At 48.6% G+C, this 15,389-nt stretch overlaps 1 protein-coding gene across 1 annotated transcript in view; it reads right to left on the bottom strand.

Moving 5' to 3' along the window:
• Positions 1-682: 682 nt before the first annotated feature.
• WNT3A (Wnt family member 3A) overlaps positions 683-15,389 on the bottom strand; it is a 102,616-nt gene continuing 87,909 nt past the window's right edge. The window contains exons 3-4 of the mRNA XM_054515640.1: positions 4,431-4,696; positions 683-1,162 (exon numbers count right to left, since the gene is read on the bottom strand). Of these exons, the coding sequence (XP_054371615.1) occupies positions 683-1,162; positions 4,431-4,696 (746 nt within the window). The remainder of the gene's footprint in view (positions 1,163-4,430; positions 4,697-15,389) is intronic.

The following is a 15,389-nucleotide window of genomic DNA, read 5'->3' as shown; positions in this document are numbered from 1 at the left end:
AGGATCCTATGTCCAATCTGGCAGAAGCTACTACGCTAAAAAGTTCACATCAAGAGCTTGCCCACTCTCCAGCTCTGTTAAATATTTGTAGACTTCTCTGGTTCCAAGGCAAAAGCAAAGAAGTAGTCATGTTCTCTATTTAAAAAATCCTTAATTTATCTGCTTTTATTTCTTTTGCTGCTGTTGCTCATATTACACAATCTGGCCATTTGGGTTTGCAGAGAGATCTCTCAGAAAGCTCAGTGCTGCTGTTCAGCACAGCCTCTGCCTGGCTGAGGGAAAAGGAGATGCTTAGGAAGATGCAAGTCTTTCAAAGGACACTTAATCACACGAGTCACTTCAGGTGGGTGGGAGCAGAGCAAATCCATGCTTTTGCTAATGCTCTTCTTTCCAGCCCAGTGTTGTGGGCCGGTGGAAAGAGCTGCTCTCCTTCCAGAGGCATCGGCGTCGGGGCAGAACTTGTGTGACTGCCAGATGTACCTCAGGATGGCCCAGAAGTCATTAGACCTATTCTATCCAACCAGTTTTAGCCTTTTTATTTTTAAAATTTTTTTGTCCAGTTTTTATTCTTTTTAATATCAAAAAAAGTAGACTTCTCTCACGTCTGCAACCTCAGAGGAAGTAGGCTCGAAAATCCATTTCTCCACACGGAGCCCGGCCAAGGGGGGGTTTTACGCCTGATTTATTTGCACGTGTGGACGTCGTAGACTCGTATGCACTCCTGGCAGCGGACGTAGCAGCACCAGTGGAAGATACAGTGACACTTCTCTTTCCTTTTCTCAGTCCTCGTGTTGTGCCCGCGGCCGCAGCACAAAAGGTCACAACCGTCAATCCCGTGGGAGGTGACGTTGCAGATCCTGTCGCGGGTCCCAAAGGAGCCTGTCTCGGGGTTGGGCTCGCAAAAGTTTGGTGAGTTCTCGTAGTAGACCAGGTCCTTCTCAGTGGGGGCCTTGAAGAAGTTGTATTTGGGCCGCAGGGTCTCCACCCAGCCGCGGGATTCCCGGTGTTTCTCCACCACCATTTCGGACGCGCTGTCGTACTTGTCCTTGAGGTAGTCGCCGATGACCCTGAAGTCTGGCTGGGACCACCAGCAGGTCTTCACTTCACAGCTGCCCGAGAGCCCGTGGCACTTGCACTTGAGGTGCATGAGCTCAATGATGGACTGAAAAAGAGAAGAAAGGCAAAGGAGAAGGAAGACGTTAACCTGTAATTAAAACTCTTCATGACATTCTGCCACTTGGCCATGATTTTCCAAGGAATTATGGATGTTTTCATAGATATATTTATACTCTTGTGAACAAAAATCCCCTTATCTCCCCCTCACTGCTGGGTCTAAGCCATAGAACTTCTGTACTTTATGGTTTTCAGCGACTGGTTCTGACTCCCAGCTCAAATTTAAGCATTTACCAAAAACTTTTCACCAAGGAGATTTATTAACTTCTGTCTATCAATGTTCAGGTGGGAATATTATAGTGCTGTCACACAGGAAAAGAATTCAAACACATCTGGGCAGAGAAGAAAAGAACACACAAAGCTACTCAAACAATGCCTTCATAAATGGAAAAGGCAGCTTTTCTGTTGGAAACAAAAGGAAGATGAAGTGTCCTAACTATCTAGAACAGAACTCCATCCTTTACATATGTTAAGCAAACAAGGTTCAAGTCTTGCTATGACTACTTTCAGAAACTGAAAAGGGATTTGTTTTTATTTTAAAGCCAGAGTTATGATTTTTCTAAAATCACTTCAAAGGAAAAAAAAAAAATAAGAGCCCTACTTTTGATTTTAAAGGCTCAGGCTTCAACACAAAACACTCTCCTGGGATAAATGGGAGGGTGATTATTGATCCCAGAAGCTTGCTACTTGTTTTTACCTCTTATACAATGAGTTAAATAAACAGAGGTCTTGCCCTCCAGTACTCTGGGTGGGAGACAACCTTACGCAACAGCTTGATAATCTGCATTTCCAGAGAGATCAGCAAATTTCTGGGTACGTGAACAGGCGAGTGCCAGCCTGAGTCCAAGAGATTTGCCATGAATCAGCACCTTGGTGCTCACCAGGTGTTTTCCTGTGTTATTTATGGAGTATCACCTGCCACAAAGCTGGCTGCAATTAACGAGGAGAGAGAACCGCAGAAGGTTTGGTTTGTATAATCACACTGAGCTTAATCAAAACTCCTGGTGGAGCAGTAGGGTTGGAGTTCCTGTGGGAACTGATATGAAACATTGCCCATGGCTTAGGTTTAGCTGGGAACACTCAGGTATGGAGGCCTGGAAGAGCTGTCCCTTGGGTGCTGGCATGGTGAGGAGGGAAAACACCAGTGCTTTCTAAAATTGTGGGATTTCAGGTCATGGTGTGACATCTGTGGGATTTCTGGTCATGGTCTGACACCTGTAAAACGTCCTAGAAGAACTCAGAGTCAAGGAACAAGACTTAGAGTAAAAAGGCCTCTGCAGGCCTGTGATCACAGGGAGGTTTGTGTCACAGGCATATTTTATGAAAAATCTTTTTGCCAGGATTTTTCGTCCTGAGAAGCTGAGAGGCCTCAGAAATGAAATGTAAACAATGATTATCTGCTGCTGTGGAATGCAACAGGGGCATCTGTGATTGGTCTCATATGAATTGTTCCTACTTGATGACCAAACCCAGTCCAGCTGTGTCGGGACTCTGGTCAGTCACAAGATTTTATTATTCATTCCTTTCTAGCCTTCTGATGTCTCCTTTCTCTTTCTTTAGTGTAGTTTTAATATCTCATTTTCTTTTAATATAATATGTATCATAAAATAATAAATCAGCCTTCTGAAACATGGAGTCAAGATTCTCATCTCTCCCCTCATCCTGGAGACCCGCAAACACCACCACGTTTGTTTGTTTTCTTTACAAGGATTCTCACTTTAAAACAAATTCTCACTTTAAAGGAAACCCCTCTTTTTCCCACTATGTATCCCAGTAACTGCCACCAGCGCTGCCCCATCCCTGGGGGTTCCTGGGATAATTTAGGCCAGAGCTGGAGGAAACCACATTATTGCTTGTGGTCATCTCCATTGCAGACAATTTTCGTTTCTGGTGGTATTTCCCTTTCAGAAGTTGTATTCCAACAGCTCTGCTGTGGTGTGAGGTGGGATAACACCACTGGGAATTCACAGTATCCACTTCAGGAGCTCTCAGGAAACCCCAGCCTGCCTGAGGACGTGTCCCAGCACAGCAGCTGTGGAGGCTTTGGTACAGCTCAGTGCACAAATGTCCTCCTGGATATGTGCAAGACCTTCTGCTCTGGGGACAAGACCACATTAACCTGTTCCCTCTTATCGCAGAGAAGCTGTGGCATAATCTCTGTTAGAAAGGGCTTTGTCGTTCAGTTCTACAAATGATTTCCCACAAATTGCATTCTTCTGGATTTATGGGCTATCCTTGAGATTAAAAAAAAAAAAAAAAAGGAATATCCCCCTTTTGGGATTATTCCACCTAGGGAAAAGATTCATTGTGTATGTGGCAGATTTTGTGCCTTCTTTCCCTTTACATATTTTGTTCCAAGATTGTTTGAAGTAAAAACAGCTTCAGGGCATGATCCAAGTTTAATCAGGAGGCACCAGAGTTCTATTGCCTCTAATTTTGTTTAAATATTTCCTGGGAAAAAGAACAGGGTTGAGAAGATGGGTTGTGGGAAAAGCTCTCCTGGCTCTTCTCCTCTCTCAAGGCTGCAGAGAAGGGGAATGGACAATTGCACTTGAACTTCAGGTGCCCCACAGTCAATGGAAGGGAACAGGCACCATTAGGACATTAATAATAGCTCTAATAGTGGAATAAGGGTTAATAACTCTAATAGTGGAATCACAGAATTATTTGGGTTGGAAGGGACCTTAAAAATTGCTCAGTTCCAACCACCCTGGAATGGGCAGGGACACCTTCTGCTAGCCCTGTCCAACCTGGCCTTGGACATTTCCAGGAATGGGGCATCCACAACTTCTGGGGGTAGATATCCTCATAAGATGGGATCAAATCCCATCTCTCGGGGTAGACATCTTCCTAAGTTGGGATGAAATCCCATCTTCTGGGGGTAGATATCCTTGTAAGATGGGAAAAAATCCCATTTTCTGGGGCTAGATATCCTTGTAAGATGGGATGAAATCCCATCCTCAACCTGCCTTGATCCATCCTCTATAAAAGAGATCTGGACAGCTGACTCCAAGGCAGGTGCTTACATCTGTGTGGGTGAATTCATGTGGAATTCACAGACCAGGCACGTCGATCTAGAACTATCATTTCACAGACCAGGCACGTCGATCTAGAGCTATCACAGGATAGGTACTACCATTTTGTGACAAAAATTTCACCCCAATTTAGGTCTTTTGAGCCCCCTTAATTCCCTCCCACCACTCATCCTCTCAGGTAAGAAAACACCAACAGGAAAGGAGGAAATGAAATGTCCTTACCGTCCTTCCAGCCTCGTTGTTGTGCCTGTTCATGGCCGAGCGGGCGTCGGGCCGGTTCTCCCGCGCGTCCGCGAACTCCCGGGACACCATGCTGCCGAACTCCACGTCCTCACTGCAGCCTCCCCACTTCCAGCCCTCGCCAGGAGAGCCCTTGTGGCGCGTGTCACACCCGCAGATGGTGGCCGAGCCCTCGGCGCAGGACCTGGTGACAGCAAAAGCCACCCCGGCGGAGGCGATGGCGTGGACGAAGGCCGACTCCCTGGTGGCTGTGAGAGAGAGGAAGTGTCACTGGGATATTTTATGGAAAATCCCTTCACCGGGATTTCTTCTCCTGGCAAGATGAGAAGCCTCAGCTTCTCTATGTTTTGCTCCTCTGGAATGTGATTTGGAGAATTGCTCACCCCAGTATGTGAGTTGTTTTTACTTAGTAACTAGTCCCAGTCCAGCTGTGTTGGACTCTCTGGTCTGTCACGGGTTTTTATTATTCATTCTTTTCTAGCCTTCTGATGTATCCTTCCTCTTTCTTTAGTATAGTTTTAGTATATCATTTTCTTTTAATATCATATCATATCATATCATAACATAATAAATCAGCCTTCTAAGAACTTAGAGTCAATTCTCATCTCTCACCTCGTCCTGGGGACCCTCACAACACCACAACAAGGAAGGGCCAGTGAAGGATGGATTTGGTCGGTGCTCTGAACACCTTCTCTGGAGGCCATGGCAGAAGGCCAGGGAATCCTCCTCTTCCCTGTGGTCTGGCTTGGACCTGCTCCAAAGACTTTGTTTTTCGCTAGGAAATGAGTTCCTGTGCAGACAGGACTAGGCTTGATTCAAGGCCACTGAGGGCAGCCAAAAAGTTCTGACTGGGGTCATCCTCAGGCCTTTGGAGAGGGCCATGGCACCACAGACAGTTGTGCAAACCTGAATTTCAGGGGAATATTCTGTATGGTACTGTGCAGCCAATGCACCACATGGCCAGACCCTGAGCTGTGGGCTTTGCTTCAGAATTTGGGTATGTTCCCAAAAAAAAATAAAAAATGCAGGTTTACACTTAACAGCCTCATGGTCCCACCACCAGGTAAAGCTCCTCTTCCTTGACAGGGAGAGGTGCTGGTGGCTGGAAGGCAGGAAAATGCCAGGATGGTCACATCCTCAATCCTCAGGATGAGAACCAAACCTTGTCCCCTCCCTCCATCTCTTTTCCCCAAGGCTGTGCCTCTCACTCAGTGACAGCACTCAAAATGCACCTTGCACTTGCCCCAAGTTTTCCTCCTTTGCCTAATTAAGGTCCCTGCCAAGGGGGACTGGAAATGAGGGAAATGAGCTTTCCCTTGTGCCCACAGGCTCAGGCTGGAGGGTGGGATCAGCCAGGGGATGTCATGGCTAAGGACTGAGGAGTTTTAGTCTTTGTGGAGAACTTCCCTCACAGCCTTCCATCCCAGGGAGAGCTGGGCAGGGAAGGGGAGCAGGGAAGGCTTTCCTGGATGTCACAGCTTTTTCCACACTGTGCCAAAATGAAAACCAAACTTTTCGAACTGCTTTGCAAGTGGGGAGCACCCCAAGATATCAAATTTATTTCCCTTTCTCCCCATGGTTTTGGTTTCTTCACTGACAAGAAATGACCCCACAGTTCAACAGCACACCTCAGAAAACACCAGTAGGGTAAAAATGGGATTTTTACCATGAACAGGGCTGTTCTCAAACCCTTGGGGCAATTCTAAGCAGGCACAATGATTCTGATAACTGACCTCCCTGAACCTCCTGTATTATTCCCCACTCACCTTGTGCTTACAGACCAGTTATCCTAGAAATTGTGTTCTTTCTTACATTTTTTAGATTATTCCACTGAGACATTGAAATATTAATGGATCCATAAAGTCACAAGGTCACATTTTCAGTTGATGCAACTTCACCAAAGCTTCTACTGAGCTTTGTATCACCTGACTTCTCCAAAACCACTCAAACCGTCCCTGCACCATATTTTGCTGATCTGAGCTTTCCCTGGGCATTTTGGCTTAATCTTTGCCTTCCAGATGCTTCCAGGCTTTGCTAATGTGAAGAGAGTTTAATGCAGCAAGCCAAAAAACTCAACATGTTTTCGGGGAGCAATCACAACTGTGGAGCAGTCCTGGCTGGATTTTAGGCTTAAGCAAGAACTCAAGCTTTGCTTTGGGAAGGCTACCAAACACAACAGTATGCAAATCCCATAATGTGCATGAACTTACAGGCTGAAGGGATGAGCAATGTCCTGGAACATGTTTGCCAGGGCACTTGGGGAGATGATTAAGTCACCAAGGGCTACAACCAAAATAAAAAAAAAAAAAAAAAAAAAAAAGGAAAATGCAGGAGCCCTCAGGTCCCCAGTGTGATTTTGAAAAACCCTTGTTCAGCATCTGGCCATCCTGGAGGATGCCAGCATCCTGCAAATGATGACCATGCAGTTCTTGATTGTGAAAGCTCTGCTTGGAGCATGGACAGGAGAGTCCCTGTTCACACAGGACTGGGGACTCTGCATCTTGCACTTGCCTAAGTCCAGGTGGGATCCAGAAACCAAATTTTGGGGGTGCAGCAGTTCATATGAGGTCTCCAAGAACATTTCTGACCAGCTCTGGAGTCTCTGAAGAATGAAAGGCTCCTCACAAAAGCCAGTGAGGTGAGGCGGTGGGGTGGATGCCATTATAATCTGGTCGGGAGGTGGAAGGTGCAGTGTCTGACCAGGGAAAGGCTGACACACTTCCCACCTCCTCTCAGTGTGGCCCAACTGATCCTGAAACCTTTCCATAAAATCACAGAGTGGTTGGATTGGAAGGTCCTTAAGGGTCAAGTGGTCCAGCATTCCCAGTTTTCCTACTCAGGGCTGCTTTCACCCCTTTCTCCACCCAGCCTGTGTCTGGGATTGGGATTGGCCTGACCCTTGTGCAGGACTGTGAGAAATGGATTTGTGAAGGGTTCTCAAAACCTGACTGAAAGCTCACACAGCCTTGTACATCTGTGTGCAAACTCTGAGTTAAGGTGTGCTGGCTTAGGAAGGTCATGGAATGGAGATGACATTGCTGAGAGAGAGATTGAGCAAGAAACCAGTTTCAGGAGATGGCCTTGAAAAAAGACCAGATATTTTAGAGAATTTGAACTGTGAAAGATGCATTGTAGCAAGACCATATGGGGTATAATAATAGGTGATTATAGGTGATTAAAATAATAGGTGATAGCAGAATTGTGTGGCAAAAGCTAATAGGCTGAAAAATATTTATGAGGTACATATTTATAAGGTAATATTTATGAGGTAACCAGGAAATAGGTTGGCTTCTGATAGATTAGCATTGAGTTTTTCATCTCTTATGTCTCACCCTTCATCGAGACTGATAACGGAATAAACTCTTTTAAAACACCTCTCAGTTTCCCTGTCTCTGTAGAGCTGGGACTTTCCAGCACAGGACCTTGCACTTGGGCTTGAGCTTCATGAGGTTTGCACAGAGCCACATCTCCATCCCTCCCCTCGGCCTGGTGTCACCAGCAAAGCTCCTGAGGGTGCCCTGGATGCCTCTGTCCTTGTCACCAACAAGCAGTGCCAGCCCCAACCCCCAAGGAGCATCGCTGCAGTGCCACTATACAGATAATTCCTGACCCACAAGGTGGTCCATCCATCAAATCCAGGTACCTCCAATTCAGGGACAAGGATGATGTGCTTCCCTAAAGTTCCTTAGTTAGGCCAGCTCTCATCTCTTAGGAATCACCCTTTCCTCTGCTCAGGAGAGATATGATCCAGGCCTGGGAAGGAGCTGTGGGTGCTGAACTGATGTCTGCAAACCTCGGGGAGAACCCCTGTGCCTTGCCAAGCTTGGGCCAGAAAGAAAATGTCTACAGCAGTGGTGTTTGTGCAGGAAAACTTCTCCTGTGTGGGGGTGAGAGGGGTGGCCTTGGCTTGGGAGTCCATGGTTGGGATTCAGCAGGAGCCATCAGCCCAGCGGTGTTTCCCTGGGCGTTCCCCTCGCTACCAGAAAGACATGGAGGGGCTGGAGCATGTCCAAGGAAGGGGCTGGAGCACCAGGAGAGGCTGAGGGAGCTGGGAAGGGGCTCAGCCTGGAGCAAAGGAGGCTCAGGGGGGCCCTTGTGGCTCTGCACAGCTCCTGACAGGAGGGGACAGCCAGGAGGGTCAGGCTCTGCTCCAGGGAACAGGGACAGAGGAGAGGGAACGGCCTCAGGTTGTGTCAAGAAGGAAAATTTGGGAAATTTTAGGGAAAATTGGATATTTTGGTTGGATATTAGGGAAAATTTCTTCACTGAAAGGGTTGTCAGGCGCAGGGGAGTGGTGGAGTCACCTGGAGGGATTCAAAGGATATGGCACTTGGGAACATGGGTTACCAGTGGATGTGGCAGTGCTGGCATCATGTCTGGGCTCAGTGACCTTGCTGGTCTGTTCCAACCTTAAGGATCCTACAGTCCAATGGTTCTGTCCAGGTGCAGAGCTCAAACCCCAGGGAGCATCAGGCAGCACAGCCTGGAGAATTCCCATATTTGCCAGGGCTTGGCCACAGCCGAACAAGCAGCTCCAGCAGTTCTTTGGCTGTAGACACCAAACCCTAAATCTCAGGTCCGTCCCCTAAACTCTGCGCAGCTTTTAGCCCTCATTGAAAGCCAGGAGGGTATTGATGGGATTTCCCTTAAGAAGCACCAATTGCATCGAGCTCTGCTCTTCCCAGAAAGCGCCCGGTGCCTTTTACAGCCTGGATAGGACTCAATCACTCCCCTGCTTTTGAAATGCAGCCACCACTTAAGAGCACACAACAGGAAGCAAATCGCCTTGTATCTGATCGTAACTACCTGGGGAATGCAGGCAGGCAGGGCAAAGGAGCTCAGCTCTGGCCCCGGGGCACCGAGGTGAGGAGTTTTGTCTCTTGAGAAAGTCGCAGCCCGGTCCCTTAATGACTCCACGAAATTAGGGCACTGGCTTTAACATCTCCTACCCCCCTAAGTTAAGGCAGCGGGTTCAATATTGACGCAGATGGAGCCGTGCCATGGCGTGAGTCACGTCCTGCCACCTCCCAAAAGCCGTGGGACATGTCCTGCCTTCCCCGAGCATCCCCGAGCATCCCAAAAACATCCCCGGGTTGCAGCCGGGGGCGGTGCGGCTGCAGGAATGGAGCAGGAGCAGCATGGAGATGGAGATAAGCAGGAGGAAAGCATGCACTTGTGATGGAAATGAGGGGTTATTAAGGTGCCATATAAAAATGCAAGAGATTGGGCGAAGATAGCAGGAAAGTGCCGCGTGTTTGTCGGGTCGCCTCGTCCCTCTCTGGGTGGCTCTGGTGGCAGGAGGTGGTTGGGGCTTGGAGAGAGTTTCTGGAAAGTCACCTGGCCAGGAGGAGGTTAGCAGGGACCAAAATCTCACGGGGATGTTGACTTCAGAGCATTTTAACCACTTTATTTTGGTCACCAAAGCTCTGGCTTCATTCAGCTCCTTTGATTCCCTGAGTTTCCCTGCAGGGCCCAGAGAGTTGGATATCTGCAGCTTCTCCAAAATTCCCTCTCCATTCTGGGAGGACTGAATATCAGTGAAAAAGTGACTTACAGAGGGCCTTTAGGGGTGTCCTCTAAAGCAGAGGTCTCTCTCTCTCTGGAAAGGGTTTCCTAAGAAGCCCAGACTGAAATCTGAGAAAATGAACGTCCCCTGAATACCCTGTGCAGAACCTCTCTGACCACTTGTCCCAGCACCAAACCCACTTCAGATGCAAAAACACTTGGCTGAGAAGTAAAATGTGACCCAAGATTTGCTTTCCTGCTGTGACAGGGCTGTTTTATGTGACTGTGGGCAACTCCTTTAGTCGCTCTGTGCTTCTCCCTCCTTATCTGTACACCTGAGGACAATCCTGCTTATCTCCCCAGGAGCCTGCAATGCTAAATTCAGTGATGTCTTCAGAATTGTAGGCAGAAGGGATTGGAGCCCAGCAGAGGGTTCTCAGATTGTGGGATGAGGAAGGCAAATGAATAACTGCATAAATATCTCAGCTGTCTGATATGTGGAAACTGCTCTCCTGTGTTCTTCTGCCCAGACAGTGACTTATTCTCCCTGAGTCTTTCCCTGAATGATGAAATGATTAACCCCAGGTCAGGTCAGGTGGGTGTCCCAGATATGTGGCAAGATGGACTGTGGTGATGCAGCAGGACGAATAGAATGGTTTATTTTTCTCTGAATATCCCTTTCTATCACATCTATATAGCAACACTGGGCCCTGCCATCTCCATTCCTGAAACCCTAAATCTTTCCTTTTTGAAACGGAGTCCTTGGAGTGAAGCACTGACTTAGTGCCTTTTTGGGCTGGATAATGTATAAACAACATGGAAAAGAACAGAAATGTCCTAGACAACAAAGGAAAGAATTCCCAGCCATGTCTGCTCCTGAGGAGAGGATCCTGCTCCATTCCATGATTAGAAAGACATTGGAAAATTTGTGGCTGTGAGCCCTGAATTTCTGACACCACAGACCTCTGGAGTGCCCTTGGGAGAGGCATTTTGCTACAAATGGGGTGAAATAGAGGAAATGGTCTGTTTGTTTAGCAGGGCTGTGGGGAGGAGCCGTGCTGGCTCCTCTGAGCTTTGTTTTTCAAAGCTAAAATTCTACAGAAAGTACCTCTAGCTCCATCTTAGAGGGGTGGAAGGTGCCAGGGCTTCCCAACATCTTTCTGGTAGGGCAGAGTCCCTAGGTGCACCAGGGAGTGTTAGAAAGGGTTTCAATTCCCTCCTTGGCTCCAGGAGATATAAACCCACAGCTGTCAGTTAAGATTTGCACAACAGTCGACACTGCAGTGACTCTGGGTTAAAATGGAAAAAACCTGACCAAATAAACGAAATAAACCCTAAGAACTAAGAAACTGGAAATAAAGCTGGGAACAACCTGGTGTTTCTGGTATTTGGAGCAGCACAACCCAGCCTTTTACACTGGGGGCCCATCCTAGCTCAGTCTCCCTGGTTCCTGTAGTTCTCCTGCACCTTTGGCATCCCAGGAGGTGGTGAGGAATTTGTGAGGAGCTTTGGAGGCCCAGCCTTAGACTGAGGTGGGGTGAAGCACAAGCCCTGTGAGGAAGCCCTGAGGGAGCTGGGGGTGCTCAGCCTGGAGCAAAGGAGACTCAGGGCTGCCCCCATCACTCTCTGCAGCTCCTGAAAGGGGCCTGTGCTCAGCTGGCCCTGGGCTCTTTCTCCAGCAGCACTGACACAACCAGAGCACACAGCCTCAAGCTGCACCAGGGGAAATACAGGTTGGATAGCAGGGAAAAGTTTTTCACAGAAGAGTGAGAAAGTTCTGGAATGGCTGCCCGGGGAGGTGGTGGAGTCCCCATCCCTGGGTGTGTTTAACAAAGCCTGGATGTGGCACTGGGGGCCAGGGTTTGGTTGAGCTGTTGGGGCTGGGTTGGACTCGATGATCTTGAAGGTCTCTTCCAACCTGGTCATTCTGGGAATTCTGGGAATTTGGGTTTTGACTGCAGTACAAAGATCACCACCCAGCTGCTCTCAGCACACTGTGCTCTCTTTGAATCCACCCAGAAACATCTCCACGAAGATAAACCAGAAGGCTTTGAATCAAAGCTCACACTGCATCACTTTGGATGAAAAAGAAGAATCCCAGAAAAGATTAATACAGAACGAGCCTGCTCAGTTGTTGAGGAGCTGGTGGCCCTTGGGAGAAGGAGTTTCTTTAGGCTCTGACAGCCTTGCAGGCACAGCTGCTTTCTGAACAGCAGGAGTGAAATCCAGAGGGACTGGTGAGTCAGAGCTCCCAGGATTTGCAAAAGCACACGGAGGCATCGCTGCTGGCTTATACCAACACAAACGGCATTGCCTGCTGGCCCTGAGAGCCACGTGCAGGAGGAGCAGTGCAGCCCAGCCTGCCCCAGATTCCAGCAGAGGATACCCCAGTCCCTCAGCACAGCTGGGCTCTGCTGGACCTGCAGCAGATCAGCAGTTCCCTGACCAGCAGCTCCCTGAAAGCCAAAAGCTGAGAGTTCAGGACATAGGGATGGTGTCTCCCACCTCACGAGGCTCTTTAGTGGCTTGCAAGAAAGCTGGGGAGAGACTTCTCAGTAGGACCTGCTGAACTTAAACAGGGACAATGGTTTTAAGCTAAAAAGATGTGGATCCAGACATAAGGAAGTCATTTTTTATGACGAGGATGGTGAAGGACTGGAGCAGGCTGTCCAGAGAGGTGGTGGATGCCCCATCCCTGGAAGCAGCCAAGGTGAAATCAGGTGGGGCTTTGAGCAAGCCTGATCTGTTGGAAAGGTGTCCCTGCTCACTGCAGGGAGCTGGACTAGATGAGCTTTAAAGGTCTCTTCCAACCTAAACCATACTAAGAAATGAAGGTTCATATTTTCACGGGACATATTTCTCCTCAGGGAAAGGAGTGATAGTGGGGAAAAAGAAAAATAATGCTAAAAGCCTTTTTTTTTTTTTTTGAATGATCCCCAAGCAGAAAATCATTTGCCAATCAGAACTATTAAATATTGGCCCAGCACCAGGGGAAGGCAGAGAACAGGGAACTCCTTGGCACAGGCTGGCTGACAGATCCATCCACAGGCTGTGCCCAAGTGCTGGAGGGCAACAAGCTCTGTTCCCATCACAGGGGAGGAGGAGGAGGAGGAGGAGGAGGATCACAGGGGTGTCACAGCTGCTGGGACCCTGACAGTGCTCAAGGGGAAAACACTGGGAACGTTGGAAACCAAATATTGGCTCTGGCAGCCTTGGAGGCAGCTGAGCTTCAGCTTCCCCACATTCCTCTGGGTTGTAGCAAGAGAGGATCCCATCTCAGATAAAGCAACTGAAGGGTTTTGCATAAGTCTGGCTCAGCCTCCAGCTCCCCTCAGCTTCCCTCTGGAGAGGTCCTTGTTTCCAGAGTTCCCATTTCCCTTGACTCATCCTCACCATCTGCAGCACCTCAGACCTCCTCAGTTATCCCTTTACTCCTTAAAAAGGGGCTCCTTGTCCCACACTTGCTGCTTGCTTTCCACCCATTAGGATGGAGGATTTCCACCCTTGGATGTGCTCAGCACGAGGACTCTAAAAGGAGTCAGGATTCCTGGTGGGAGGGACACATTCCACAGAGCACATTCCCAAATTCTGCAGCATGAGCAGTGTCCAGTTCATCCTGGTTGTGTTGGAAAACTCTTCCCTATAAGTGAAAGCTTCAGGAAGAGATCCTGAGATTCTGAGATCTTTAAAGCTTTTGTTTCTTTCCTCGGGGTCACTCCCAAGCCTAAGCCACCAAGTGCCCTGACCCTGAATTTCTGTTTGACCCACCAGGGAGCCCTTGTGGAGCCTCCAGAGGCTTTGGGAACATCAGAGCCTGGTGACAGCACCAAGGGCCTCTCTGGACATGGGTGACTCCAAAACTCTGCCTCAGTTTCCCCATCCGCAGAGCAATGGGCAGACAGCTCATCTTACCCTCTCCAGCCTGAGCTTTGGGCACCATTTCAGCATTCCACAGAGGAGGGGCGAAGGACAGGAGTGTTCTCCTCAGCCAGGGCTGCATGATGCCTGAGTACCCCATGAGTGCTGCTGGGATCACTGTTTATCCATGGAGCCCTCCAGAAGAACCTCAGCACCCTGAGCTGCCCCAGGGCTGAGCTGTGGTCACCTCATTGCAAAGGGGTCGGACTAGAGGACCTTTAAATGTCCCTTCCAACCCAAACTATTCCATTATTCTTGGGCATGGAGACTTTCTAACCAGCACCTCACCTAGTTACAGGTCTTGGCAGCAGCTCAGGATGTTCCAGAGTAGCTCTGCATTGCACTAAGGTGTGCCCAGGGTTATATAAACCCCATCAATCTTGTCCTAAAGACCTTGGGAACCTCTGAACAGGAGCAGAGCCTAAATGGCTGCCTGGGATCCCTTGGATGCAGAAGGATCATTAATTGCATTCCTCAAAGATCTCTTTGTGAGATTGCAGTCAGAGAATTACAGAATCAGAACGGTTTGGATGGGAAGGGACCTCAAGATTGCTTCTTTCCAAGCCCCTGCCATGGGCAGGGAGAACTTCCACTAGTCCAGGTTACTCAGAGCCCCATCCAGCCCAGCCCTGACCATTTCCAGGGATGGGAATCCACAGCTCCAGTCTCCACAGAGTTCCACAGACTGGCCTGAAAGATCTGGAGTCATTCCCCAGGCTCCTGCTGCCATTGCCTTGTGTCACATCCCCTCCTCTTCAGCAGCATTCCCGAATGGTTTTATCTCCAAACCTAGGGAAACTCACTCCACCAAAACAGCAGTCCTTGGGGGCTGCAGGCAACTGAGGCTTTCCCTGGACTGGGATGGGGGTGGCTCCAAGAGCAGCTGCAGCTCTGGCAGAATCGCAGCACCCACCCTCAGCTCCTGGTGATGCCAACCGGGAGCTGTCCCACAGCTCCGTGTGACACCACAGCCTGTCCCCTTCCTCACAGAGAGCCCTGCCAGCTCCGTGCCCAGCTGGCTCTGCACAGTTTCTCATCAAAATCCAGCTCCAGGCTTTGCCTGGCTTTTTTAACCACTTAAAAATCAGGCCCCTAAATTTGCAAAGACTTATGCAAATGCATAATAACAAGAAGTTAACCACACTTTTGCATATCTGAAAGGAAAGGTTAGGTTTGGGTCCCATCTGTGTTTTGAACGGAGTTCTGATTGAGTTCTTGTTTCCTCTGAACCAGCTGTGCTAGTGTCAACACATCCCTGGGAAGATGAAAGGCCCTAAAAAGACATTTGATCAGATTAGCAGTGATTCAGCTCATTGGAGGGAAATTATTAAATGGGCAATTCCTGCCAGGGAACATGAAGGCGATCCAGATAAGAGGGAATGTTGGATTGAAGGAGGTTGGATTAGCGCAGCTTGTAAAATCCTGAAGGCCAAGTTTCCCCAAAACATCTGACTGATGGGGGCCTTCTGTCATTCTCATTTTCTTTTCACTTTCTCCCTGTTGGTTGCTCATGGTTCT

The sequence above is a fragment of the Molothrus ater genome, chromosome 1 (assembly GCF_012460135.2).
Source record: "Molothrus ater isolate BHLD 08-10-18 breed brown headed cowbird chromosome 1, BPBGC_Mater_1.1, whole genome shotgun sequence".
Classification (NCBI taxonomy): Eukaryota; Metazoa; Chordata; class Aves; order Passeriformes; family Icteridae; genus Molothrus; species Molothrus ater.
The sequence above is the reverse complement of the archived record's forward strand: the minus strand, read 5'-3'. Positions and strand labels throughout refer to the sequence as shown.